The 27,179-nt window shown below is 47.7% G+C and overlaps 2 protein-coding genes and 1 long non-coding RNA gene across 5 annotated transcripts in view; 2 read left to right on the top strand and 1 right to left on the bottom strand.

Annotated features, from left to right (window-relative positions):
- LOC126529915 (uncharacterized) overlaps positions 1-27,179 on the top strand; it is a 934,270-nt gene that overhangs the window by 28,896 nt on the left and 878,195 nt on the right. Inside the window, exon 2 of the mRNA XM_050177364.3 lies at positions 15,297-15,479. Coding sequence (XP_050033321.1) covers positions 15,297-15,479 — 183 coding nt within the window. The remainder of the gene's footprint in view (positions 1-15,296; positions 15,480-27,179) is intronic.
- LOC140218379 (putative nuclease HARBI1) lies at positions 19,442-21,235 on the top strand. Its single transcript, XM_072288103.1, has 3 exons — positions 19,442-20,076; positions 20,153-20,294; positions 20,745-21,235. Exons 1-3 carry the CDS (start codon positions 19,534-19,536, stop codon positions 21,233-21,235), a joined length of 1,176 nt encoding a protein of 391 aa, XP_072144204.1. The 5' UTR covers positions 19,442-19,533.
- LOC129384581 (uncharacterized) lies at positions 21,884-26,400 on the bottom strand. Of its 3 annotated transcripts, none has more exons than XR_008612282.2 (6): positions 26,004-26,400; positions 25,855-25,902; positions 25,054-25,253; positions 24,603-24,705; positions 24,045-24,202; positions 21,884-23,579 (listed from the first exon to the last, which is right to left on the bottom strand). It is a non-coding gene; the product is annotated as an uncharacterized lncRNA (long non-coding RNA). The 3 variants fall into 3 exon arrangements; XR_008612283.2 differs by having other exon boundaries at positions 25,054-25,241; XR_008612284.2 differs by having other exon boundaries at positions 25,054-25,162.

The raw sequence follows: 27,179 nt of genomic DNA, 5'->3' as shown, positions 1-27,179 counted from the left end.
CCGCCACTGCTGGATGATAACCAGATTTGCGGCTGGAAACATGGTACCCGATCAGCTGATGGTCGGGTAGAAAAGGACGTATGCTTCGTCGGTGCGACGGGCCACGACGCCGTATTCACGACGCAGCGCTCAACTGCAATGTTGTTTCAGGTTAGTTACTACGAGCCCAAGTGTTACCGCAATAACGATGTATGCTTATTTGCGGTGTCGTGGCCACACGATTTTCTGAAGCGTGCTCGTAATTTTTCTGCGTTTGTTTGGCGCCTCTTATTATGCTGCGGGGATATTGAGTCTAATGCAGGACCTATGACGAATGCCCAGGAAGGAAAGCTCGATTCAGTATTTTGAACAATTCAGCGCTTTGAAACTAAAACCGCAAGCCTTCAATAATCAATAACCAAGGTATTACAGCTTCATGTTTCGGTTAAATGTCACCTAGTCTCTAACTAATCGAGTTGTGAGGCTCGAGTCAAAGATTCAGTCGATGGCCTTCCATAAGCTTCCCAGCAATTTTGATGCAAAGCGTTCGCAAATATGACACACGATTGATGACCTACCGCCTAAAGTTCACCTGGCAAACACTTCATCGCGAGCCTCTAGCAATGAATTCATTTCAAAAATACAAGAGAACGTTGACAATTCGGATAATAGATTCGAAGGTGAAATGCTTTATTGTATGGCATAACTGATTCGCAACAAAATGAAACTGAGAATCTTCAGAGCGCCTTGATGCAGAATTCTGCGAAAAGCAGCTACAAATCAGTCACTTCAGTTATTAAGACACATTGACTGAGTCGTTTTTCTGCAGAAAAAAGGCGAACGATCATTGCCAAGTTTTTTATTGATATAGAAGGTGAAACTGCACTAAGACATGGCTATAAACTGAAGAACACAGGTTTAAGCAATGGCTTCGACTACTCAAAGGAAGTGCGAGATAAATGTCCCAAGTTGTGGCAATACGGCAAAACAATCAGAAAAGATGGTGACCGCATGAGACTTGTGTTTATCAGACTAGTGTTAAACAATGACACGCACATCTGGGACACTCACACAAATCAAGCAGCTTGCTTATCCCAGGGTCCGGCAGTCTGACAAACTTGTAACTTCTCAATGGCTGTGGTCCGCTTGTCTTCATCATAATGTGCAGAGAACTCGTGCAGCTTTACCTTTTTGTACACGAACATACGAAACCTGTTATCTAAAAATATTGCTCTTTCGTCACTTATTGATTCAAGCTCAGCGTTCCTGGTAGCTCTCACCAAAACATGGTTGGATGACACTTATCCTCATGGCGGTATACTCGTCACTTCATCTGAATTAGAATTCTTTTGCTGTGATCGCAAGCAAAGAAGAGGTGGTGGCATGCTCATTGCGGTGACAAAATATTACGTTGTTTCGCCTGTCAACATTACCACATTCCTCGAGTGTGTCATGATCTATATTCAGTGTGGAACGAAGGGAAATGGAAAGGCAATCGCTGCAACTTCTTACCGCCCGCCAAATAGCACTTCTTTCTCAAGCCAATTTCATCGCGTGATAAGGGAAGTCGGCAATGTTTCCGAATTCACTGCTAACTATTGTTGGTGATTTCAAGTTTGCTTGTAATAATCTGAACACTCAGTCGTTTCAAGTTTCACAAACTGAAAAACGTGCATTTCTTCATGCATGTCTGGACGTTTCATTAACGCAACTCACTACACACCCCACGTGTTCTTCAGCCACGTCAGCTAATATACTTGACCTCATTCTGACTAATGACACCGCCTCCTGTCTGGGTATTACTCTTCTTGTTGGCTTCTTAGATCATACCATCGTCACTGGTAAACTGACGCAAACTCCAATAAAAAGAAAGTCACTTCTAAGCGCATACGATGGCATAAAAATGCTGATTATGCAAGTATCATTTTGGACTTGACATTGTTTACAGACCAATCTTTAGAGGACCACATGACATGAAGAGTTGAAAAAATCTTGGTATATTTCATGGGTTTGTTTTGTAGACTTATCGAGAGGTATATATGCCAATTATTATATGAGAGTATATATGCCAAATGCAGCAACACACGTTGGTTTCATTGAGACTAAAAGGTCTCAATAACAAGAAAAAGTGCCTATATAGAAACACGGACGAAGACAGGCATTTTGTATCATGGGAATGATACGAAAAGTGTGCTGCCCTGTGCCAATCCCTGCTTAAAACAACACGGCCGCATTCTTTTCGTCATGACTTGGCGTCGGTGCTTATCACCAATGCTCACGGGTTCTGGCACCAAACAAATCCAGCCCCCTATCCTGATGTTCTCCATTAACGTTTATCCCCACTTCTTCCCAATACAGGTGTCTGAATACCTCCTGTAAACACGCTGTGAATAGCATTGAAGAGATCGTATCTTCCTGCCTGACGCCTTTCTTTATTGGGATTTTGTTGCTTTCTTTATGGAGATATATTTCAGTATTTTTACATACGGCTCGTCTACACCCTGATTCCGTAATGGCTCCATGACTGGTGAGGTTTCGACAGAATCAAGCGCTTTCTCGTAATCAATGAAAGCTATACATATAAGGGTTATTAGTAGAGTTTGCGGAACAGAATAATATGCGGATAATGAATACCTTCTTCCGCAAGCAGGATAGCCGAAAGTGGACGTTGAGGAGCCCGAAATGCGAGACTAGAAATGAAATAGACCTCATACTCTGCGCTAACCCTGGCATCATACAAGATGTGGACGTGCTCAGCAAGGTGCGCTGCAGTGACCATAGGATGGTAAGAACTCGAATTAGCCTAGACCTGAGGAGGGAACGGAAGCAACTGGTACATAAGAAGTCGATCAATGAGTTAGCGGTAAGAGGGAAAATAGAGGAATTCCAGATCAAGTTACAGAACAGGTATTCGGCTTTGACTCAGGAAGAGGACCTTAGTGTTGACGCAATGAACGAGAATCTTGTGGGCATCATTAAGGAGTGTGCAATAGAGGTCGGTGGTAACTCCGTTAGGCCGGATACCAGTAAGCGATCGCAGAAGACGAAAGATCTGATCAAGAAACGCCAATGTATGAAAGCCGCCAACCCTACAGCTAGAATAGAACTGGCAGAACTTTCGATGTTAATCAACAAGCGTAAGACAGCTGACATAAGGAAGTATATTATGGATAGAATTGAACATGCTCTCAGGAACGGAGGAAGCCTAAAAGCAGTGAAGAAGAAAGTAGGAATTGGCAAAAAAAAACCCAGATATATGCGTTAAGAGACAAAGCCGGCAATATCATTACTAATATGGATGAGATAGTTCAAGTGGCTGAGGAGTTCTATAGAGATTTATACAGTACCAGTGGCACCCAAGACGATAATGGAAGACCAAATCGTCTAGAGGAATTCAAAATCCCACAGGTAACGCCGGAAGAAGTAAAGAAAGCCTTGGGAGATATGCAAAGGGGGAAGGCAGCTGGGGTGGATCAGGTAACAGCAGATTTGTTGAAGGATGGTGGGCAGATTGTTCTAGAGGAACTGGCCATCCTGTATACGCAATGCCTCAGGACTTCGAGCGTACCGGATTCTTGGAAAAACGCTAACATAATCCTAATCCATAAGAAAGGGGACACCAAAGACTTGAAAAATTATAGACCGATCAGTTTACTGTCCGTTGCCTACAAAGTATTTACTAAGGTAATTGCAAATAGAATCAGGAACACCTTAGATTTCCGTCAACCAAAGGACCAGGCAGGATTCCTTAAAATCTACTCAACAATAGACCATATTCACACTATCAATCAGGTGATAGAAAAATGTGCGGAATATAATCAACCTTTATATATAGCTTTCATTGATTACGAGAAAGCCTTTGATTCAGTCGAAACCTCAGCAGTCATGGAGGCCTTGCGGAATCGGGGTGTAAACGAGGCGTATGTAAGCATACTGAAAGATATCTATAGCGGCTCCACAGCCACCGTAGTCCTCCATAATGAAAGCAACAAAATTCCAATAAAGAAAGGCGTCAGGCGGGTAGATACGATCTCTCCAATGCTATTCACAGCGTGTTTACAGGAAGTATGCAGAGACCTGGATTGGGAAGAATTGGGGATAAGAGTTAATGGAGAATACCTTAGTAACTTGCGATTCGCTGATGATATTGCCTTGCTTAGTAACTCAGGGGACCAACTGCAATGCATGCTCACTGTCCTGAAGAGGCAAAGCCGAAGGGTGGGTCTAAAAATTAATCTGCAGAAAACTAAAGTAATGTTTAACAGTCTCGGAAGGGAACAGCAGTTTACAATAGGTAGTGAGGCATTGGAAGTGGTAAGGGAATACATCTACTTAGGACAGGTAGTGACTACGGATCCGGATCATGAGACGGAAATAATCAGAAGAATAAGAATGGGCTGGGGTGCGTTTGGCAGGCATTCTCAGATCATGAACAGCAGGTTGCCATTATCCCTCAAGAGAAAAGTTTATAACAGCTGTGTCTTACCAGTACTCACGTACGGGGCAGAAACCTGGAGGCTTACGAAAAGGCTTCTACTTAAATTGAGGACGACGCAACGAGCTATGGAAAGAAGAACGATAGGTGTAACGTTAAGAGATAAGAAAAGAGCGGATTGGGTGAGTGAACAAACGCAAGTTAATGATATCTTAGTTGAAATCAAGAAAAAGAAATGGGCATGGGCAGGACACGTAATGAGGAGGGAAGATAACCGATGGTCACTAAGAGTTACGGAATGGATTCCAAGGGAAGGAAAGCGTAGCAGAGGGCGGCAGAAAGTTAGGTGGGCGGATGAGATTAAGAAGTTTGCAGGGACAACATGGCCACAATTAGTACATGACCGGGGTAGTTGGAGAAGCATGGGAGAGGCCTTTGCCCTGCAGTGGGCATAACCAGGCTGATGGTGATGATGATATATATCTAGAAAACACAGATTTTTGCTAAAACGATAACTTAATCTAATTGGTACTGAGCATAATGCATCACGTAAGAAACTTGCATTTACCGGACACCGCTATAGACACTGTGACGTCTGCGGCTTCTCCAAAATCTGGCACAATGTGCTCAAGCTGCCTGTAAACCCTGGAAGGAGTCTATGATACCTTCAGAAGCTCAGCAAACATGAGAAGGACCTAAAATGAAGGTCAGAGAAGCAAAGCAAAATTTTAACCATTCCTCTCTATGTTGCTATGAAAGTGAAGGTGCCAGGAAATGATTTATTTGAACTGTGTTTTCAATCGTGCAATGCTAGAGAGCACATTTTTGCAATAATAATGTGATAGAGAAGAATGACAGAAACCGACCTAATGAATATTTTTCTAAACTTGCACGAGGTTTTCGTCACTATGCTGATGTACACACCTGCATGCCTCTACTGTGAAGTCTTGTTTCAGGTTTTTATTTTGTTGTCACATAGTAATTTACATCATACATTTTCCCGAAATACATCAAGTTGGGCTCCTTCAGTATTTTTTTTCTTACTGGAACATGCATGCGTATACAGGGCAAGCACTCAAATACATGCAAAACTGCCACGAAACTGGCCACTCGAGGTTGACATGTTTGTGCAGCGCAAAAGACGAGGAATGAAGGAAGAACACAACACAGGCGCTGTCACACACACACACACACTCAAGGCACTTTTCGGGATTCTCAGGCTTCTTTCATGCTCCTAAAACACATCATGCAGCACATATTGAGCCACAATAAGCTGTACTGGGAAATCTTCACGTTGCTCTACAATGTTATAATTGAGACTCTTTATCTAACTATATTATTGGAGAAGTTGACTAATTGATCAAGCAATTAGGTAATTAGGCAAAATGCAGAAAATGTAAGTATTTCCAAGAGACAGAAAACAACATTACCTAGGTTCTGTGCAGCTAGGTGGCATATGCGCTTTTTTTTTTTGCTTTGCTAAAGTTACGTGGGATAACCTGCATATGTCGCATGGAACAGGTGTCACACCAATCACTCTAAGTGATGCCGCTAAACTAGCCATGGCAATTAAAACATACAAAGTAAAAAAAAAGTAAACTCTTGGTAAGAGCATACCAAGGCTTCTATTGCTGAAAAGGGAAACTGATGGGAGGCGTCTGATCTCCGGCTATGAAGCTGCTTCATCCTCACGGCTGGCAATAAAACGGCCGCAGCCGTAGTCCTGAAATAAAGGAGAAAAATTTGGCACTACAATGATCACATAGAACAGAAAAAATCTGGTCGCAAGTTTATCTTGGAGAACATCTGCTGCTACACTAGGTTTTGTATATTCGTCAGCTTATTGTTAAACGAAGCTTGCCAAAATTATTTATCTTGATGGCTTTGCTCTTTACAAATTAAACCTTTGCCCAACTCATGCACTTATGCACTACTTAAGCTATGATATGTTTACTGATCCCTTACAATGAATGGCTTCTAAGACAAATTATTTCACTCAAAATGATGCATAACTTATGAGGGTTACTGACATTGAATACCAAGGTAGTACCTCTTTACAATGGACAATGGCGGACTTCAAGCACATTTTCTCACAGATGCAGGTTGATCGGTCTCCCTTTTTTGGCACCAGCAGCAGAAATTTTGTTATTAATACTCGTGCAATATAGGATGACGCTGTGATGTGTGATATGATCCCGAGTTGATAAGTGCAACTTTTTTGTGTTGATTTGGCACCTCGAATTCAAAACTGAATATCTGTACCCAATACGCAATGACACAGCAGCAAAGTAATTAAACATTAAACAAGTCCAGGTATCCAGTCCACAGCGCCAGATGTTGAATAACAACATTGTACAAGCATCGACTATATCGATATAGTCGATATATCTATACGTCTATCTATACGTGCACGTCTATATATCGATATAGACGTGCACGGCAGGCGTAGTGACGGCCTCCAGCAAAGAACACAGCCATGGGGCGACGCGCCCGTATGACCTATCGCCGGCAATGATATCGCGTAAATTGATGCATCTCGTCACGGCACAGGCATCGTTTTCTGGCCACCGAGGTGCCGGCGCCACTGGTACTCACCTGCTCCGGCCGCCGTGGTTCAAGTGACGGCGTATCCAGCAATCTCAAGCCAAGCAGGACATCTGTTACCGCCAAGCAGTACGCTAACTATAAAGAGTTTCTTATACTCCGACCGGCAGCTCATGTGGCATTGGCCCGCAGTGCCGTTGGAAACTCACCACACGCTTTTAATGCCACAAACGCGCCGCCGCCATTTCCGGCCCACAGATCAAAGTCGACGGGCGCAGGCTCTACATGCTACGCGCCGCAGTCGCGCACTGCCTGCACAATCAGGGACGATGGCGCGAAGTGGTGGTGGTGGTGAAAAACGTTTATTGATGAGAAGGCCAAAAGTAAGAGCAAATTAAAAAATTAAAAAGCAGCGTTGTGGGCGGCCTTCAGGCTGCCGGTTGTGGCGTCCATGCCATGCCTAGTCGCGACGTCCTCCGCCCAGTTCACCAGCTGGAGTTGAATATCCGGCTCGGTGCTGGACAAAGCAGCCTCCCACTGCTGCGGATTGCTTAGGCGCCAAGAGGCAGGGGGCAAGTGTGCCGGACAGGAGAATAGGACGTGAACGTAATCGGCGCGGGAGCCGTCACATAAGCGGCAAGCCGGCGAGTGCGTCCCGGGGTGGAAGAGGGCAAGACGTGCGGGAGTAAGATAGGTATGGGCCTGAAGGTGGCGCCATAAGTGTTGGTGGGGCTGGGAAAGGGATTGGTGCGGAGGGGGGAAGGTGAGACGAGAGAGGCGATAGTGCTGCGTGATATCGCGGTACGTGAGGAGCGCGTCGCGCGTATCCATTCCCGGCGGGGACGGGCTTGCTCGGTCAGTCGAATCTCGAGCGATGGAATTGGCCGCCTCGTTACCAGGATGGGCCGCGTGAGCGGGCACCCATATGATTTGGATGGGGCGAGAGGGAACGGTATCGGAACGCAAGATTCCGATGGCCGGGTGTGCCACCCGTCCAACCGTGTAGTTGTAGACCGCAGGTTTGGAGTCGCTGAAGATGTACTTCGCGGAGGTTTGCGTGATGGCAAGGGCAATAGCTGCCTCCTCGGCTTCGACAGAGGTAGAAGTGTAGACTGAGGCAGTAAGAGTGGGTGGGAGAGAATTGTCAGTGACGGCAAGGGCATGTGCTGGGTAGCGGTGGTACGGGGCAGCATCTACGTAAGCCACGGCGGCCTGCCGTTCGTACTGACGCCAGAGCGCGGAGGCTCGCGCTGCTCTACGGGAGGGGTGGTGTTCGGGATGCATATCTTGAGGGAGAAGATTAACGGTTAGGAGGGGGAAGACATGGGAAGGGATGGGCAGTGATGTGGGAAGAGGAATAAGAGGGGAGAGATTAAGGGTGGAGAGAAGTGCGCGACCCGGGCGGGTGCGGGAGAGACGGAGGAGCTGGGCCGTGCGATGGGCCTCCGTCAGCTCCGTCAGGGAGTTGTGGACGCCCATCGACAGTAACCGAGCCGTAGACGTAGATGTGGGAAGGGACAGAGCTGACTTATATGCGTGGCGAATGAGGCTGTTGACTTTGTCTTCCTCGGTACGAGAAAGGTAGAGATACGGAAGAGAATAAATGAAGCGGCTGAGAACAAAGGCCTGGACCAGGCGGCGGAGGTCGTGTTCGCGCATGCCGTGGTGGCGGTTTGCAATGCGGCGTATGAGGCGGACAGTGTGGTGTACAGTGTTTGTGAGTCGAGTGATGAGGGTGGTGTGCTTGCCATTGGACTGAAGAAAGAGTCCGAGGATGCGGAGGGTAGAGACGAGAGGAATGGGTGTGCCGTCAAGGTGAGGTGAGTGAGTGGAGAAGGCGACAGGGGGGCCATCCGCCCAGGCCGAAGGAGCAAAAGCTCCGATTTGGTCAGGGAGCAGCTCAACCCGATGGCCCGGGCGTGAGCTGCTACCGCGTCTACACCTGCCTGTAGAGCGGTCTCCATGTCGCCAAGATTGCCGGTGGTCACCCAGAGGGTGATGTCATCGGCGTAGAAAGCATGAGACAGAGCTGGGATAGCTCGTAAAGCACGTGCCAGCGGGAAGAGGGTGATGTTGAACAGAAGAGGGGACAAGACAGAGCCTTGGGGGGTACCCTTGTTGCAAAGGGAGAAGGAAGGAGAAGAAAGTGGGCCGTATGAGATTTCGGCTGTGCGGTGGGCGAGGAACGCAGTGACGTAAGCATGGACACGGGGTCCGACATGGAGGGAGGAGAGAGCGTCTAGGATGGCGGTGTGGTGTACATTGTCGAATGCTTTAGTAAGGTCCAGCGCCAGGAGAGCTCGAGTGCGTTTGTGGTGGGAGGGGTGCAGGACATCCTCGGAAAGTTGGAGCACGACATCCTGGGTGGACAGCTGGGGACGAAAACCGAACATGGAGTCCAGATAAAAGTCATGATCATTCAGATAGGTCTGGAGGCGGGCCAGGATGATATGCTCGAACAGCTTGCCGAGACAGGAGGTGAGAGAGATGGGGCGGAGGTGTTCGAGGGCAATAGGTTTGCCGGGTTTGGGGATGAATGAGACACGTGCATGGGTCCAGGAGGGTGGAAGAGTGCCAGCCTGCCAATGTGTATTGAGGAGATCAGTAAGGGCTTCGAGGGAGGGGGTGTCTAGGTTGCGGAGTACCTTGTTAGTGATGCGGTCCGCCCCCGGGGCCGAGGTGGTGCGGAGTGTGAGTAGCGCCGCACGAACCTCGCCCACGGAGATGTCTGCCTCAAGGTCAGGGTTTGGGGAGCCGGAGTAGGTGGGAAGCGGAGTAGGTAGGTCGGTGCAGAGGTAGTGGTCCCGGAGGGCCGCCAGGAAGTCAGTATCGGTGAGTGGGGAGGAATGAAGGATATGGGAGATATCCTTGCGCTGGGAAGCTTTAGTGTATGTAGGGTCTAGCAGCACCCTGAGAAGCGACCACGTGTCGCGGAGGCCCAGGTTGCCTGCCATGCGGTCGCAGGTCTGGCCCCACTGTTGTCTAACGAGAGAGGTGCAGTGCTCCTCCATGTCCAACGCGAGTCGGGCCAAACGGAGGCGCAGGCGGCGATTGTATTTCTGAGCCTGCCACCGGCGGTGGACAGTGTGATAGGCCTCCCAAAGGTGCAGCAGACGGCTGTCTGCCGTAGTGGAGTGTGGTGCTGTAGGGAGTGTGGATGTGGCAGTGTGGACGTCCGCCAAAAGGGTCTCGGTCCAGGCAGAGAGATCGGTGATAGGAGCAAAGAAGGAAGTAGAGAGACGAGTGGAGCGAAAGCGGTCCCAGTCGACTATCTGGGTGAGACGAGTAGAGGCGCGAGCAAGGGAGGGGAGTGGGAAAGTTGTACAGAGGACGTAGTGATCGCTACCGAGGAAGACCCCTGTATTAGTCCAGGTCGGATTGGCGACATTTTTGACGAGGGTAAGGTCCGGATTGGTGTCTCGTTGAACACTAGATCCGATCCTGGTGGGGCAAGCGAAGTCATTAAGGACCGAAAGGCACTCGTTGTGGATGAAAGTCCAGAGTGAGTGGCCTTTGCGAGTGTTCTGGAGGTAGCCCCAGCTGGTATGCGGGGCATTGAAGTCGCCAAGAACGACCAGGGCATTGCGACCAGCGCAGGAGAGCGCTCGGCGGAGGACGAGGAGGAGAGGAGCTGAAGGGGCTTTGGGAGGACTGTACACATTGAGAACAAAGAGGCTTATCTCAGTGCGACGGCGAGGAAGGATTTCAAGGAGGAGATGGGCACAGTCCAAAACGTCCAACTGGTGCTGCACGGCAGCAAGGTTTCGCTGCACCAGTGTGGCAACGTTTGGGTGGGCTTCAGAAGAAGGATGGAAGGAGGTGTAGTCGCGCAGTTTCACGGGAGTTAGGGGTTCCTGGAGTGCTAGGACGGAGGAGAGAGTGTCGGGAGGGATGTTCTGGAGGTGGAGCTGCAGGGTGTTCCGCTTGCTGCGGAACCCCCGACAGTTCCACTGCCAGAAATTAAGGCGCGTGGGGTGTCTGGCCATGATGGATGGCGGAGTCCCCCGACAGAGTTGGGGTAGGTGCCGGGGTGAGTGGGGCAGGGAGCGACAGGTGTGCGACGGTGGCTTCAGTGGCGCTTTGGCGGGTCTCTAAGGCCGCAACTCTGGTGTCTAGGGCGGTAAGGTGGGATTCGATGGCCGCCACATGGGTGTCGATACTGGCGACGCGCTCCTCAAGTCGCGCAAAGCGGGCCATGACGCGCTTCTCAAACGCCTCCAAGAAGGAGGTTGTTTGGCGAATCACGTCACGCTCGGGCGCGACGGGGTCGGAGGAAGGTGATCGGCGTTCGAGCGGGGGACTGCGGTTGGGAGAGGAGGCGCGCGATGATGCAGCCGAGGATGCCGTATTCATCGACTCCACAGCTAGCGACGGCGGCTGTGGAGGTGCGGGAGCTGGGGAAGTAGGAGGAGGAGCGGGGGAGGACAGACGCACTAGCGCGGCCTGCAGCTGGCGCGACAGCTCCTGAATTTGGAGCTGCTGGGCAGCGATAGTGGCCTCGAGGGCCGCGGTTGGGGGGTATGGCGCGAAGAGACACATACGATAGCACGGAGCGTACTGGCAAATCTGCACAATGCGCGCTTAGTGGGCGACCTACTGCACACAATCACACGAGCTAGGGGATTGGCGCCACGTACGTGCAAGCTAGCAGATACCGCGCACAAAGAAGCGCCGCCAGTTCTCGCTCAAATGATCGCTGTACAAACACACACATGCGTACCGCAGTAAACCCTTAACGAGCCGCCACATTTTCAGGTCACGGTTAGGCGGCGAAGCTTAGCTCACCTCGCACTGCACGTAACTATTATGGTAGTGGCTTGCGCTTCGCGGAACATGTCGAATGCTCACATCCACCCAATTAAAGACGCGCCAAAGTCCCTCATCATGTTAAATCCAAACACTCGCTTGACTCTAAGCACTCAAGTCGCCTCGATTACGACAAAGCTCGAAGAAACACAGTGATCGTGCAAAATGGTTCTGGACGGCCAACTGTCGCGCCATGTTGCACTGAGACCTTCAATAAGTCATAGCAGCGCGTCTCCTCACTTAGAACACATGCACACTCATAGAGCGTGTAATAATCGTTCAAAGTCACCGTCTTGGGGGTTCAAAGTTGTGACAAACATCAACCACGGTAGAAGAACGCGCCGTCGCTGGCAAATGACAGCTCCTTCGAGGCTTTCAACGCGCTCGCGCGCTCCGAAGGCTTGTGCTCCTCCGCGCGTAATTCCGACTTTCGGCGTCCTCCTAAGCGCACAGCCACAGGGCTAGACGAGGTTCCAGTTTGGCTGATAAATCAACTAGGAAGCTCTGGTGAAAGCAGTGGAAAAAACTTTAAAAGATAGGCGAATACCAGACAGTTAGCGACAAAGTAGAATGAATTTAATTTATAAAGGTAAGGGGGAGAAAGACAGAATTCACTCGTATAGACCGTTGACCATTACATCGGTAATATACAGGCTAGCAATGCAGGCAATCATATTAAAGCTTCAAGCATGGGCAGGGAATAATGACATCTTGGGAGAGCTTCAGAATGGCTTCAGAATAGGTAGGCGTTTGGATGATAGCATGTTTGTTCTTACCTAGTGTACTGAAATATCAAGAACAGAAAGCACACCGTTGTATGTGGCCTTTTTAGACATTACAGGAGCCCACCACAACGTAGACCGCTACATTTTGTGGGATATTCTGGAAGGCAAAGGCTTAGGTAACGATTGTCTACAACTTTTGAGAGACATTCACCTAGAAAATACCGTTTGCGTTGAATGGAAAGGATGAGCAGCGAGGAGGAAGTTCTTATCAACAAGGGACTGAGGCAGGGGAACCCTTTATCCCCACTGCATGTACATGTTGAGGATGGAGAGGGCGCTAGAAAGAAGTAATATCGGGTTTAATCTCTCATATAAACGGGTGGGTACTGTAATAGAGCAGCAACTCCCAGGTTTATTTTATGCGGACGACATTGTGTTGCTTGCTAACAAGCAAAGTGATTTGCAACGTCTGGCTAATATCTGTGGACAGGAAGGCAACAATTTAGGTTTGAAATTTAGTGTTAGAAAATCAGGTGTTATGGTATTCAATGAAAACAGTGGACAGACAGTGGAGATACAGGGCCAAGAAATACCTCGGGTAATAGAATATAAATACCTTGGTATGTGGATAAACAAAGCCAATAGATATATGGAAACAGGAAAAAAACATAACAGTAAAGGGGAAGAGAAATGCTGCCATAATGAAGCACGGAGCGATATGGGGATACAATAGGTACGAGGTCCTCCGAGGTATGTGGAAAGGTGTAATGGTTCCAACACTTACTTTGGAAATGCGGTTGTTTGCTTTAAATCAGGGGTACAATCAGGACTCGACGGGAACCAAAGGTCAGTGGGTCGCCTCGCATTGGGCGCTCACGGGAAAACTACAAATGAAGCTGAGCAGGGTGATATGGGCTGGACTTGTTTTGAAGTGAGGGAAGCTCGCAGTAAAATTGAGTATGAAGAACGGCTGAGGAATATGGAAGAAAGTGAATGGGCTTGGAGAGTGTTCAGGTATCTGTACAGGAAAAATATTGATTCACAGTGGAGGAAAAGAACTAGGAAGCTTACCAGCATATATGCGGCCTGTAGGGTGGGCAACAAAGCAACAAAGAAGGTCAAGCGGAAAGTCAGAGAGGCTGAATTATTCTCGTGGGTGGCGGCAATGGAAAAGAACCTGCCATGAGTAACTACTTAAGAGGATAAAACGAAATCAGGAAAGACACCATTTATGATAACTCAAAGGGAAGTTCATTACTTTTGGAAGGGAGATCGGGATGCTTTAGAACACGCACCTATAAAGCGAGATATAAGAAGGAAGAAGCATGTGCTTGCTGCGGTAAAGCTAGGGAAACGACGGAGCATGTTTTATTAGAAATTGAAGACGTCTACCGAGCGGTCGATTTAGGCACCACTGGCCTCCTTGAAGCCCTTGGGTTCAGCGGGGGTAGTGGTAAAGCAAACATGTCCGCAATTGAGATTAGTAAGAGGCGATTGGAGGATTGGTGGAAGAAAATTAGAGAAACAACAAAAGACGGAGACGTACAAAAGCAGAGTTCCCAATACGGGATCAGTTCGCGGTAGTGCACAGTGTATTTTTTTCTTTTTTCATTCTTTAACCGAGGTAGGATATTGGGCAGTATAGTAGCAAGAGCTTGGTGGCGCAACCCACCAAAAGGGACGCTCATAACATCCATCCATCTATCCATCCATCCCCTGCAGCGCCAAGGCGCGGCCACTCCGAAAAAAAATAAAGAAAACAGCGCCGACACACATTGCGCGGCATATTTCGAATATGGCTGCAGAAATAATCCTACAGACATTGTCGCGGTGGCTGACTGCCTTGTTGGTCAGGGCTGCGTTATTCTTTTGTCTATTTGGCTCGTCTCAGCTATGGGTGATATTTCAACACTGCGAATTTCCCGTGCGCCACCGTTATTCCTTGGAAACCCCCATTTTACAACCGCAATGCCCCTTCAAATGGGGTCGGGGGTGCAATAATGGTTCTAGCTTATTTTACTTCTTCTCGTGGGAGTACTCATGTTTAGGTAGGGAGGAAAAATGGCTCATCAACTGTTAAAACGCCCATATGGGCTCATTTGTGTTTACAGTGTAGTTGGGTCGCGAAACCTCTCGAGCTATCCTACATGACGAAGCCTTCTACGATGCTGCGACAAATAAATACAGCCGCATATCTTTCAAAGGTTGCTTGGTAGGACTTCAGTAGCGGCGCGCAAGCACGCATCTATTTCATTTTTCGCGTATTTCGCGGGCTTTTGGTTTTTCTTGAAAAAACATGGCACACTTCAGCACGAAATAAATGCTTGATTCGAAGGTGACTTAAAGTGCCCTAAAAATTTGGAATTGGGATGTTTGCGATTCAAGCAATGATTAAATAGTTCACTAATTAAAAACACCTAATAATTTATACTTCATAATGAAAGAATGCTGGCTGTGAAAACACACGAGTGCCGCTACTATGCAGTCGGTAGGAGTTCTCTGGAGCTCATTTTTTTTTTAAGATGTTGGTGCAAGTTAACTGGGACACCCGGTATATGCCATTGTGTGTAAGCATAAAGCAGTGAACTGAAGCTCTTTAAGAGAAATAAAGAAAAGAAATTCGCTCGTGTCCTAGTTCTCCTTCTGTAGTGGCACTCAAAGCTTGCGTTCATTTTGTGCTACACTTGCCTATAGTAGCCACAAAGTTTGCTTCATGATTATGAATTTTTTGCGTCCTGTTTGCACCCTCAGGTGACCGCGAGTCTTCTGGAGTGCACGTCGCAATATTTGTCAATTTCTGGGTGCAGGCAGCAGCACTTCGTGCATGTTCAATGGGGCCACCTACACCGACGGGGATGAGTGGCTGCCAGACCCGTGCACCACATGCAAGTGCCTACTTGGCAACACCGTCTGCGATACGGAGCAGTGCCCGAGGCTCGAGTGCGGTGACCAGTATGTACCCTTGGGACAGTGCTGTCCTGTCTGCACAGGTGAGTACAGCTTGATAAATGTCACAGATCAGCAGCTGTCCAAATCCAAAGGCAAAAAGACTACGCACATCCCGTGCATTGTAAGATTCCACGTTATGCGAATAATTTTCCTAGTGGCAATCTATCGAGCACATTTTAAGGTTATTAAAAGGTAAACAAATTGAGCAAGGTTTTGTGAGGGCGAAAATGTACTTAAAAATGGCATTTTCAAAAGATATTTCAGTAACGCGATCATGTGCAGCATAACAGCATCACGAAGGCCATGAGGGCGACGATGGTGGTGTGATGGTGATGGCATGACGACAGCTTTTTTGCACTTCCGCGAAGAGACGTTACCACCCATTCTTCTCAAAATATTAACTATTCACCACGAACTTATTAGTGGGGAATAGTTCCGCCTCCTTCGTGTGTGTCAATTCGCGCGCCTCTTCTAATAACTATACATCACCAACCAGCCCAACAAGAAGTACTCCTCGAGTGCTGCATTCATACTACGTATTCTAATACGTTACCCATCCCCTGATGGGCAAAATTAATCCGGAAAGCCCCACTACAGCATGCCTCATAGTCAAATCGTGGTTTTGACTCGTAAAATCAGAAAATTCAACCTTTCCAGCATTATGAAATTGTGATGCCGGGCTTGACAAGCCAAATATGCTCACTGTTCTCTTTTTTTTCTTAACCCTTTGTACGAGCATAAGGGCTTTAGCGAAGCTGAGAAAGGTACCCTAATATTTCGACCTACACTTTCCGCCATCTGTGTGAGACTTTGAGCACATAGTGCACAAGTTTTAGTGCTTTTCTTAGCTCTTTCTTTATCATGAAGACACAGCGCGAAAGTTAAACAAGAAGGTAGACAAAACAAGATGAAGTGCTTTCCTCTACATCCTGTAGAGCCTTCATGCCCAGGAATCTACAAGTACAGCCACAACGTAATCTACGATTTCTTCATGGAACGCCCACGTATCAAGATAATTTACATGACCTTTTCCAAAATTCGTCCCTTTTCTAGTTATTTCCATTTTGTCTCCATTAAAACTCCATAGTAGGGGTGGTACGTAAGGGGTGGGTATACAACATAAACGAACAAGTGTTACAACAGTTCGAAATGTTTAAAAAAAAGGTTGTTGCATTTTGACCAAAGTGCGACAGCCAGGTGACGGCAGCGACTTGACAATGAAGGGCATTCCAGCCCTTGCTCTAGAAAACGAAGGTTGAAAATAGTGTATTTTAGACTAAACTTTATGTTCCGCTCCGTTTAGACCGCCATATGCTAGCAGTTTTCGCACAACCGCTCGACGGCAACACTATAGAGCGCTGGCGCACAACGCTCATGCCGGCAACGGAACGAAGGTCGCTGTGCTTGCAAAGGTGACGGACCGGAGAGCGAGAGCGCGTCTACCTGCCTTGGTCATTTTGCAACCGAACTGAGAGGGCGTCGGTCACGTGTCGGCCCAAGTGCGAAATCTACACAGTTCTCTATGGTGTCTGGGTACATGAAATCTGAACGTAGCGCCACTCAAGCGGTGCTTTGCTAAGGCTGTCTATTGTGTCTGTGCGCGAGTGTGGCTGTGCTACTTGCAGGGGATGACCAATGCATTGTGACCGGCGTGATGAAGGGAAAATGCGGGGTGGGTGCTTAATTATCGAATAGTGGAACTTGACGAAGAGGCAGAGGCTTGCGATGCAGCGACGACAAGATATAACCGCTAAGGGAGGTTCTTTTCCACGTATGATATGCCGACGTGGTAGGAGTAGGAGAAATGAATATATTTTGTAGCGCTATCTTGAACTGCCTCATGGGCTTTGGCAAGATATGCCTAATGCGGATCCCAGAAGAAAGATGTGTATTCAAATTCGTTTTTACTAGCGGTTTATAGGCTAACAGTTTTACATGCAATGGAGTTAAGGGAAAGTGACGTTTTAGATTAGAAATCGTAATGTTTTGTAAGCCGATGAAATGAAATGCGTAGCATTCGCGTTCCAGCTTATGCGGCCTTCCTGTGCAAACGTTGAGGCACAACTGTCCACGCACCAAAAGTTTCCCGAGGAAACAAGCTAAGTTCAAATCTTCGAGCTTAGGCGAGGCAGCCCGATGTTTTATTTACGTTGTCCACATGATAATTGAAGCGGGTTCCACCTCGTGTCTAGCTGCATTGTGATCGGAACTCTTTCCTCCTACAACGTACGCACAAGCGGCTTGACTGTCCCGAGGTTACCTTACGTAGTCTTCAGCAGTCCTCAGGGTGAATAGGTCATCAGCCTCGGCATCGTTATTCCTCGGCGACTGCCTACTGACCTCCTGATGAGACGCTCTAGGCGCGGTAGAAAATTTATCTGTGCAACGGAAGCACACCCTCGCCAGGTGCCCACGTTGACAGCACTAGCAGCATACAGTTGAGCGGAATAGGCGTGTTTCTGCGCTGTGTCCGCGGCCTTCTAACCTGAACGATGACCTTCGGCGTCCCTTCTTCGATGCACCTTTCCCTGTCACCGCATACACGTCTTCGTCCGACTTGGCCGCGCCTATCCCTTTTCGTTCTCATGTGCAAGCTCAGCTGCCAGCGCTATTTCTTCGGCCTATTTTCTTCTCAGGCCTGTTTTCGCTAAAAGTTGCCGACGTACACTGGAGCTTTGCAAATTCGCATACAATCATATCTGTACAGACTGTGTCTGAAATTGCACGTGTTTGCAATCAGACGAATGGCCAGAAGAAATTCGTTGGCCGGCTAGCCTGCCTATTGACTGCGCGTGAAGAACTTGTACGACTGGGCTATCTCATTACGCTCCGGCAAAAAGTATGGTTGCAGAGGGCCAACAACCTTGCTGTACGAAAGGTCATTCACGCCGACGGGCGTACAGCGTCCGGCAATTACTCCCAGCGTGTTGGTGCTCAGCGTTCCAAGGAGCAAAGCCCGTTTCTTCACGTCCGTAACGCGCTGGCCCTCCCCATTGCACCACCAAAGTCGTACAGATCTCCAGCAGAGATCCGAAGCGTGACAATCGAACGTCCTCAGGACATATGTAGGGAGCGTGTGCGTGATTTTTAGATGTCCATGGGATCGTTCCACACACACGAATTGACGTTCATAGAAACGTCCCACGAACGCCATAGTGTGATAGTCGGACGTCCAAGCGATGTCTAAATATGGATTATTCTGATTGCATAATCCTAAGTACGTCCTAAGCACATTTTTGTCAGGATGTAGGACGCTTCTGGGACATTTTGTTACCTAACCTTCCAAGGTCGTTTGTGGGACATTTGGTTGTGGATTTAGAATATCTATAGGACGTGCAAACTGATTATAAATGAACATAATAACGATGTCCCTTATAGTGCGCCCTAGCAGTGAAGCAGGCTTGCTGCATTTTACAAGGTTGGCCTAGTTTTGTGTCGGCCTGAGGGGCAATGATGAAAGGAGCAGCATGGCTCTTGGAAGATTCATCGCAGCGGCCTAATAAGGCGACCAAACATTTTTGTCATGTAAAATCATAAATACCTGAAGACAGGCCAGGAATACAGCCCACCACATCTCAACACATGCTAAAGAAGGCTGCAGATCAGCTAAGCATTGTGCACCTAATCTCCTGCTATGGTAAGCTAATATATTACATGCTACTTGATAAAGCTGCATTAAATCAAAGCATATAGACATGCAAGCTCCAGCTTTTTGGGCTATCAGGAACGAAGCTACACAACTAAGTTCTGTAGGCTGCTGAATCATTTGACAATCTCATTAAAAATGCAACAATTATTTCAATAAAACAGTTGCAGGAAGATCACAAGTTGAACTCTCAAATGCACTGAACAGCGCGATAACGTAACTCTATTCCGTTTTGTTTCTATTCCAACATGGCCGACACCGCTCGCTCATTGGCCGAATTTTTTGAGGCCGCGCCCATTTTTCCTGCCTGTCAAGCGACGTCAGGAATGCACAAAAACTGCTACGTCAAAGTGACGTTTACGCACTCATTATGCTAAATTATGCCGAACAAACCCGGCAAATTCGTGGAATAGCCGGTGAGTGCCCCGTTCCGTTTGGAATAGAAAAAAATGGCGGCCTTCGTGATTGCGTTGGCGGCGGCGGCGGCGGCTCGTCAGTCCGGGCGCGGGAGGAGGGAGCCCGAGGATGCGTTTGACATGCCAGACGATCAGTTTCGGCGGCACTTTCGCCTGAAGAAAGAAACTGTGCGTTGGCTGTGCGACGAAGTGGCGGAGGAACTCGGAGGCGTGAGAACTTCAGCGCTGTCGGTGGAGCGGCAAGTGTTGTGCGCGTTGCGATTCTTCGCAACGGGCAGCTTTCAAGCCTCGGTAGGGAGCGAGGAGACGGTCGGCGTGACCCAGCCTGCGGTCAGCAAGTGTGTGCGACGCGTGGCGGAGGCAATCGTCCACGCCGGGGCCCGCAACAAGTGGGTCCATTTCCCGAGGACGTCGGAGGAGAAGGCGGCCGTGAAGGAAGGGTTCCTTCGACGCGGCTCCATTCCCGGCGTCATCGGATGCGTGGACGGCAGCCTTATAGCCATCATCGCACCGAAGGGCGAACAGAAGGCGGCATTCATGTGCTGCAAAGGCTACTACGCCCTCAACACAATGTTCGTAAGTATCTTAATTTTTGTCTAATTTGCCCGTCATAGCAACGCGTGGCTTATGCTGCTGTGCGCGCTCTCGTCAGATCTGCGACGCAGGCATGCGGATCCTCGCCGTCGACCCTCTGCGACCGGGGTCAGACCACGACGCCCACGTCTGGAGAACTACGTGGTTGCGTCGTCGGTTCCTGGAGGGGCATATTGCCAAGGCCGGCGAACACCTCCTCGGTGAGCAGCGAGAAAATTTTGTACAGTTGCAATTCTGGCAGCAAAGCGTGCTCGCGCCGTAAGAGAACATTGAAGCCCGAACCCCTTATGTTATAGTCAGGTTATTAAGTATAGGCGAGATGTAGAAATTTTCCAATGGTATCCGCACGAAACAAAGTGACAACACACCTTACTTTAAACTAATTTTTAATGTGAGTGTACAGTGCACACGTTGTCACATTCTTTTTTTACACCTTCAGTCATTTGTGAATGATGACTACACAAAAAGCTGCCTTGCTGCAAATAGGGACGCTATGTCCCAGCTATTGTTATCTGTGATCACAGCTGGGTCAGGTGCTCAGCAAGTATATTTCTTTACTGCAGCCTTTCTGTAGTAGGTGCATTTTACATGACCCATGCTTCGCCTACTAAACTTTGTGCAGATTTCATACCATTTTTATGATCCTGCAGGTGACAGCGGCTACCCCCTGGAACCATGGCTCCTGACCCCAGTCACAGGCCACCCTCCCATACACACTGCAGAAGGCAGGTACAACACTGCACATGCTGCCATGCGGTCCGTAGTGGAGCGGTGCATTGGGCTTCTGAAGAGCCGCTTTCGCTGCCTTCAGCGGTACCGCGCCCTCCACTACCAACCAGAGCGCGCTGCCACCATCGTTGCAGCATGTGCAGTGTTGCACAACTTGTGTCTTGATGAAGGTGACGTGTTGTTGGATGATGTTAGTGATGACAGCAGCAACAGCAACAGTGACGATGAAAGTGGCAACCCCTCCCCACAGAGAGTTCCCCAAGTGAGGGCAGCACGCATGATGTACCTGAGAGGCTGTGCTGCCCGGGATAATGTTATTAGCTCATTTGGCACGACGCGGCAGCAGCACCAGCGATACCTGCAAAGGGTGCGAAGGCGGCTGCGTCGACAGCAGCACCGACAGCAGCAATAAACATGTGCCTGACACTGCAGGCAGATGTTTATTACTGCTGTCTACACATCTAATAGAGAGCAGGAACCAATGTGAAGAAATGTGTGCAATTAGTGGATAGCATGCTGCTTTTTTTATAGAATCTGCTCAATCATAAGCAGCGTTTTCACGTGTCCTCTGCCAGTGAGCTGTCACTACCGCAGATGATTGCATCATTGCACTGTGACACTACATGAGAGCCTTTCATTTAGTACCTGTGGATAGAACACTTTGTGTTCATCAGCAGAATGTTGTAGTTACTTCTCTGGGCAGCTGGGGTTCGCCAAATGATTTGCTGCTGCTGCTGTTGCTTCTGCCATCACCGAAACTGTCACCGCCATCTGCACTGTGCATGGGAGGATGTTGGTCTAATCCTCCTCGCTTCCTATTTGGGCTGCTGCCAAGCACAACACTTCTCGCTCCACCATGTGTACTGTGCTCACGCACCTTGTAGGCCCTGCGCTGTTTCGCCACACAGCCACCGCACAGTTCCTTGACATAAGGCCAAGTTATGCCGAAAATGATCGCCTGGCATGTCGAGCGCGTTATTCTCCCTTGGGAGAGTGCACATATGTAAATAGTTCTGAAAGTGAAGGAACACAAATTGTAAATATTCATTTCAAGTGCAACTTGCATTGTGTAAAATCGTTTATTTAAATCTGCATTGTAAATAAAACCATGTGATCGATCTTCAATGCCGTCTTTCATCAAAGAAAATGACAGACAAGTACACAGAGCATGGCTTCATGGCGTCAAAATAGCCGTGTGATGTTCACTACATGGGACCCAGTACACTACCACTGGGCCGTTGGCAGATGTTAAATTGCATAAATATGACACGAGCATAACGATATTTTTTTGAACTCGCAGACAACCATTTTTCTTCATCCAGCAACTTAACAGCAAGAAAGATCTCTTCTCTATTATGTAGTTGGCATGTTTGTAGCACAATACAGTTTCTTTTCAATGACTAGTGCCGTAATAAGATCACAATATAAAGCAGCCATGACATGCTTCTAAGGAACGACAAGTGAGAAAATGCTTGGCACTAAAACGGTATTTCATATAACGGCTGCAAGACCAGCCTGGCAGCGAATGTCAAAATAGCGGCCACATCGATGGCTCTGTTACGTATGTCGCAAACTGTGCTCAACTACAATGGGGACTAGATTGTATTGCTATCATAGGTAAGGACACCTGAAATATCACAGCGACTACCACAGGTAACAGGTGCTTGGTGTGACCAGTGGCTACGTCATCAAGAATATTGTGATACGCATGTGCAAGCCTGGCCTGCATGTGTATAAACGCACATGCTCCTCGCAATAAAGCGCTCTTTCGTTTCCTGCTGCTCGGGTGTGTACACTTGGTGATAAAAATACCAATTCGGCTACTTTGCGTAGGCACGAATGGTTATACATTGCAAACATGACATACATATGGCATGAAAATTGATTTCCAGTTATCACAGTATTGTAGTTATTAAGCGCACCTGTATGTGTGCGAGACAATGTCGTAGTTGGCGTAAAAGTGATTGCACAGTGTATCTTCCGTGGAAGAACGGCGCACATTGAAACATATCAGTAACAGCAAAACAAAAGTGAACAACACCTAACGAAATTATGGCAAAAAATGTACATATAAGTTGTACCGTCTCACTTGGACAAAGAATAATACACATGAAATGAACTTGGGGAAAAAAATACGGTAAAAAACAGAAACGCAAAAATATGACAAAAATTGTAAATATAACTTATACCGTCTCACTTGGACAAAGAATAATACACACTAAATGAACTTGGGGAAAAAAATACGGTAACGAACAGAAACGCAAAAATATGGCAAAGAATGTACATATAAGTTATACCGTCTCACTTGGTCAAAGAATAATACACATGAAATGAACTTGGGGAAAAAAATACGGTAACGAACAGAAACCCGAAAGTTCTACATATAAGTTATATAATGCCTCACTTGGGCAAACTTGCACTACATATGAAAATAAACATAACAGAAATTACCTTGCAAAAAAAAATATGATTAGGGACAGAAATTACGGAAAACAGCCATATCATCCTTTAGTGCTGCATAAAAAAAAAACAAGCATAGATAGGCAACACTTGTACCTACAAAGCACTAAAGAATGATATGGCAAAAAAAAAAAAAAAGCTGCCCCTTATTGCTGAGGCGGCTCGCGCAGGTGGGCGAGGGCAGCCAGCAGCTGGCGCAGCGTGGTCGCAATGAGAGTGGTCGCCTCTCGCGAACCACGCATCTCGGCCACCAGCTGCTCCAGGACTTGCCGCGTCGCTCTCTGTTCTTCCACCAGCTGCGAAACAAATTCACTTAGTTAGCTACAGGTTATGCAATGTAAATGCTCGATTTGCACTGTTTGCAAGTGTTGCAGTTTCAGCAAGGTTACTCTTGAGGGCAGCGAGATCATTTACATATGACATGACAAATGGCCGTGCAAACGTACATGGTCTGTTATGTTTAAAACGTGTGAAACGTAACAAATCCTACCAAGCTGCCTCTGCCTGTCAGAAGGCAGTATTGGTGACTAGTTGAATTCTTAAACAAATTATGATCATGCTGTCGCGATACATGCAACCATGGAAATGTTTTGTAAGTTGCTATGTGTTAAATAACACCTGAAAGGAGATGTATAAACGTGCATCAGCCAATGAGCCAAACGACTACAGATGTCTCTCATGTGTAACATGGTTGTAATGTACATTATTACCATGTGCCCTAATCACCTCTTCAAAAAATGACCCGGCCTAGTTGTACGCACCTGCCTATGTTGCTGCAGCAACAACTGGTGGAAGCTTGCGGCCTCCGCGTTTGCCGCCTCAGCTAGCCGGCTCTGTCGGGCATAGTCTGCGGCCGCCCGAGATGCTGCGTCCTCAAGGACCTGTTGGCGGGGTGGCGGCCTGCGGGGCTGCTGCCGAGCTGATGGTCCGTAAAAATAACATCAGTAAACAGCGGTTAAAAAAACTAATTTCGCTCCATCCTGCGTAGACATTTCACTGGTTCATTATGAGGTGGAAGCCCAGAAAAATAATTCCGGCAACACACCGTTCACAAAATGAACAGTCAATTTGCGCAAAAAAAAGGCACTACACCATCATAAAATACTACACTGATAGTACTTTCAGCTTGTACGCTGCACAAGCTGCATTACAAATGGTGTTAACAGTCAGATTATTGTTCCATTTTGCAGCGACCTTTAGGCAGGCACTTTTTCTTTGCCATGTAAATAATATAAATACACAATTTCTGTTTCAAAGGTCTTAATAGATAATGCTTGGAGTGATGTGTTCGCATTGCAATAGCTGCTGAAGGGCCTTACGTGCAGTGCCACTGGTCCCCGGCTCCGTGCCCACTGAGACGCGCGCAGCTGCTGGTGGGGCAGGGGGCACTCCATCACTGGACTCCTCACTGGAGGTGTCCTCCTGGAACAATAAAGCACAGGACATAATGTGATTAAGTTCCATCAACTGGTTGCAATGTCTATTTCACTTATCACGCAATTCCTAATCCATCATGCGACATACTAGTGCCTTGGAGCTTTGACAACTCGTTGCTAATGCTTTTCGGATTAACGCGTCATGAAATCCACCACAAGGTGTTTCTAACAGCAGTGGGGCAGCATTTCCGTTCTTGCAAAGTACGGATATCATGTGCTGGCATGTGTGTTGAATTGTAAGAAAACACACACAAGCACACAAGGGCTAAATATTCACCACGGTGTAACTAACTGCCCGTCATCGGTACACATAGCAACGAACATTGCTACTCACCTCAGCATCGCCAGCAAAAAAATCCGCAGGGGCGGAAGCTGGGCCGGTATGGGCGAGCACGGCGAGCACTCGACCCTCCAGGCCGCCCAACTTTCCGCCTCCCGTCTTCCTGCAAATGCATGAAAACCGTCAGCTTATACGTTCCGAACACGCTGCTAGTCGAGGGCTGACCTCTTCTCGGCGCCAACCTGCGCCGCGAGCTTTTTGCACTCGTACGTCATCCGCGACCAATACAGGCGCCAGCGCCGGGCTGTCTTTGCTGCCGGCCCGACGGCGTTCAGGGCGGCGGCAATTTCTTCCCACAATTCTCTTTTTTGGGCAGCACTCATACTTGGCGAGAGGCTTGTGGAGCCTCTCGCCAAGTACGGATGCTGCTCCATAAACTGCACTAGCATAGCGGCCTGCGCGGCCGAAACGCGCGCGCTGTTGCTTGTCTCCGCCATTTCTTTTTCGCGCTCAATTTTCGCCGGACCGCAGCGAATTAATACCAACAAATCGTACCGTTTCAGATATCACTACGTCGTTAAAACATAACGGTTACATTCATTTAATGTGTCGTTATTTTATCACGCCATAAATGCCACGTTAAACTTAACACAAGTGAATAACAACAACAAAAAAACTTTTCTCGTGCAAATATCCAGCAGAAGTATCTGTACCGCCCGCACGGGCGAATGGATCACTGCGCAGCAGTGTGTGGCAAAGAAACAAAAATGAGCCTCTGTTACAGACCACCCTCGATTTAAATCATGACCTACATTCGGAGACAGTTGCGATCGTTTATAGAAAACGTTTACTTACCAGCTATCTGTTGAGATGCCTTCCAACCTTCATCGATTCTTCCGTATCCTATGCGAATAAAAGCAAAAGTGAACACCATGCGATCACCCAGATGTTCAGATGCTACTGCTCAGTCACTAAGCACAAGAAAGAATCATGTGTTTACTCACCGAGCACTACGCTTTCACAGTCTTCATGATGTTCACAGCTTCCAGAATTCTTCTCGGGCGAAAGTACCTCGTACGGCGAGATTTCATCTAATCGCGTTACGGACAAAAATACACCAAGAGCGGCCCACAGAACCGATCAGCTGTTTTCGCGTAGCCGCCATCTTAAGTGTGCGTAGCAAAATGGATTGGATGCGGAATTGGCACGTGTGTGGCTATGACTCGAAAAATTAAAATATTTATGTTTACTTTCAAGCGCGCTTCAACTTCTCTTGCGTTAAAAGATTACAAAACACTTTTACTATCAGCGACACACAATTGTTCTTTTATCAGACGTTTATATCTTTATGTCACTTGCTATACGGTCCCTTTGCAAATAAAAAACAAGCAATACATACTTCCGGCAACGATGGAGGCTGCTGATTGGACAGATTGAAAAACGCCGCTGGTTCCCGCCCCCATACGCAGAAACTGTCGCGTCATTTTGACGTCCGGAGTTTGGAACAGTTTTTGTTTGGAATAGAGTTACGTTATCGCGCCCCAGTTTTCAGTAATGCGCATCAATACAAACACATAAAATTCAATAATGTCGTCATAGAAGCTCAGTCATATTAGGAGTTATGACACACCATGCTTAGCAAAAGTGTGCATGAATTATACTGTTTAAAATTGCTCTTTGCGTAGCAAGAAAATCAAGAATTTGCAGTGGGACCACTACGGAAGTTACCATGAGGCTTGCTGTGGGCTCATTTTCGTGGTCGCAGGCACATAAATGCAAGATTTGCTGAACAGTACAGATATGTTAGTTACTTTAAGTTACCAGAGCCTTTTCTAGGCCATATTTCGTAGTTACACACATTAAGACGAGTTATGCTAAAGACGTCACAACTACAGTAGGGATTACCAAAATAACGTGATTAGTTCAGTGGCCATATGTAGACACAAACAGCTGCTGCATGATCATCCATTTATACAGCAAATGCTCTGTATTCATAATAAATGTTGGGAAAGGTCACCAGAGGAAACATTGACACTTTCGTGTAGTGACGAGACCACTTCCGTTGAGCAGCTGTACCTTGGCAGTAAAATAATTTTAAAGCCTTCTGCAAGGATGGCGGGTACAAAGGCAGTTAGTAGGAGGCCTACAGCAGGCTGGTTCACATCAGTAGTCACAGGCAA

Source organism: Dermacentor andersoni, chromosome 5 (assembly GCF_023375885.2).
Source record: "Dermacentor andersoni chromosome 5, qqDerAnde1_hic_scaffold, whole genome shotgun sequence".
NCBI lineage: Eukaryota > Metazoa > Arthropoda > Arachnida > Ixodida > Ixodidae > Dermacentor > Dermacentor andersoni.
The sequence above is the reverse complement of the archived record's forward strand: the minus strand, read 5'-3'. Positions and strand labels throughout refer to the sequence as shown.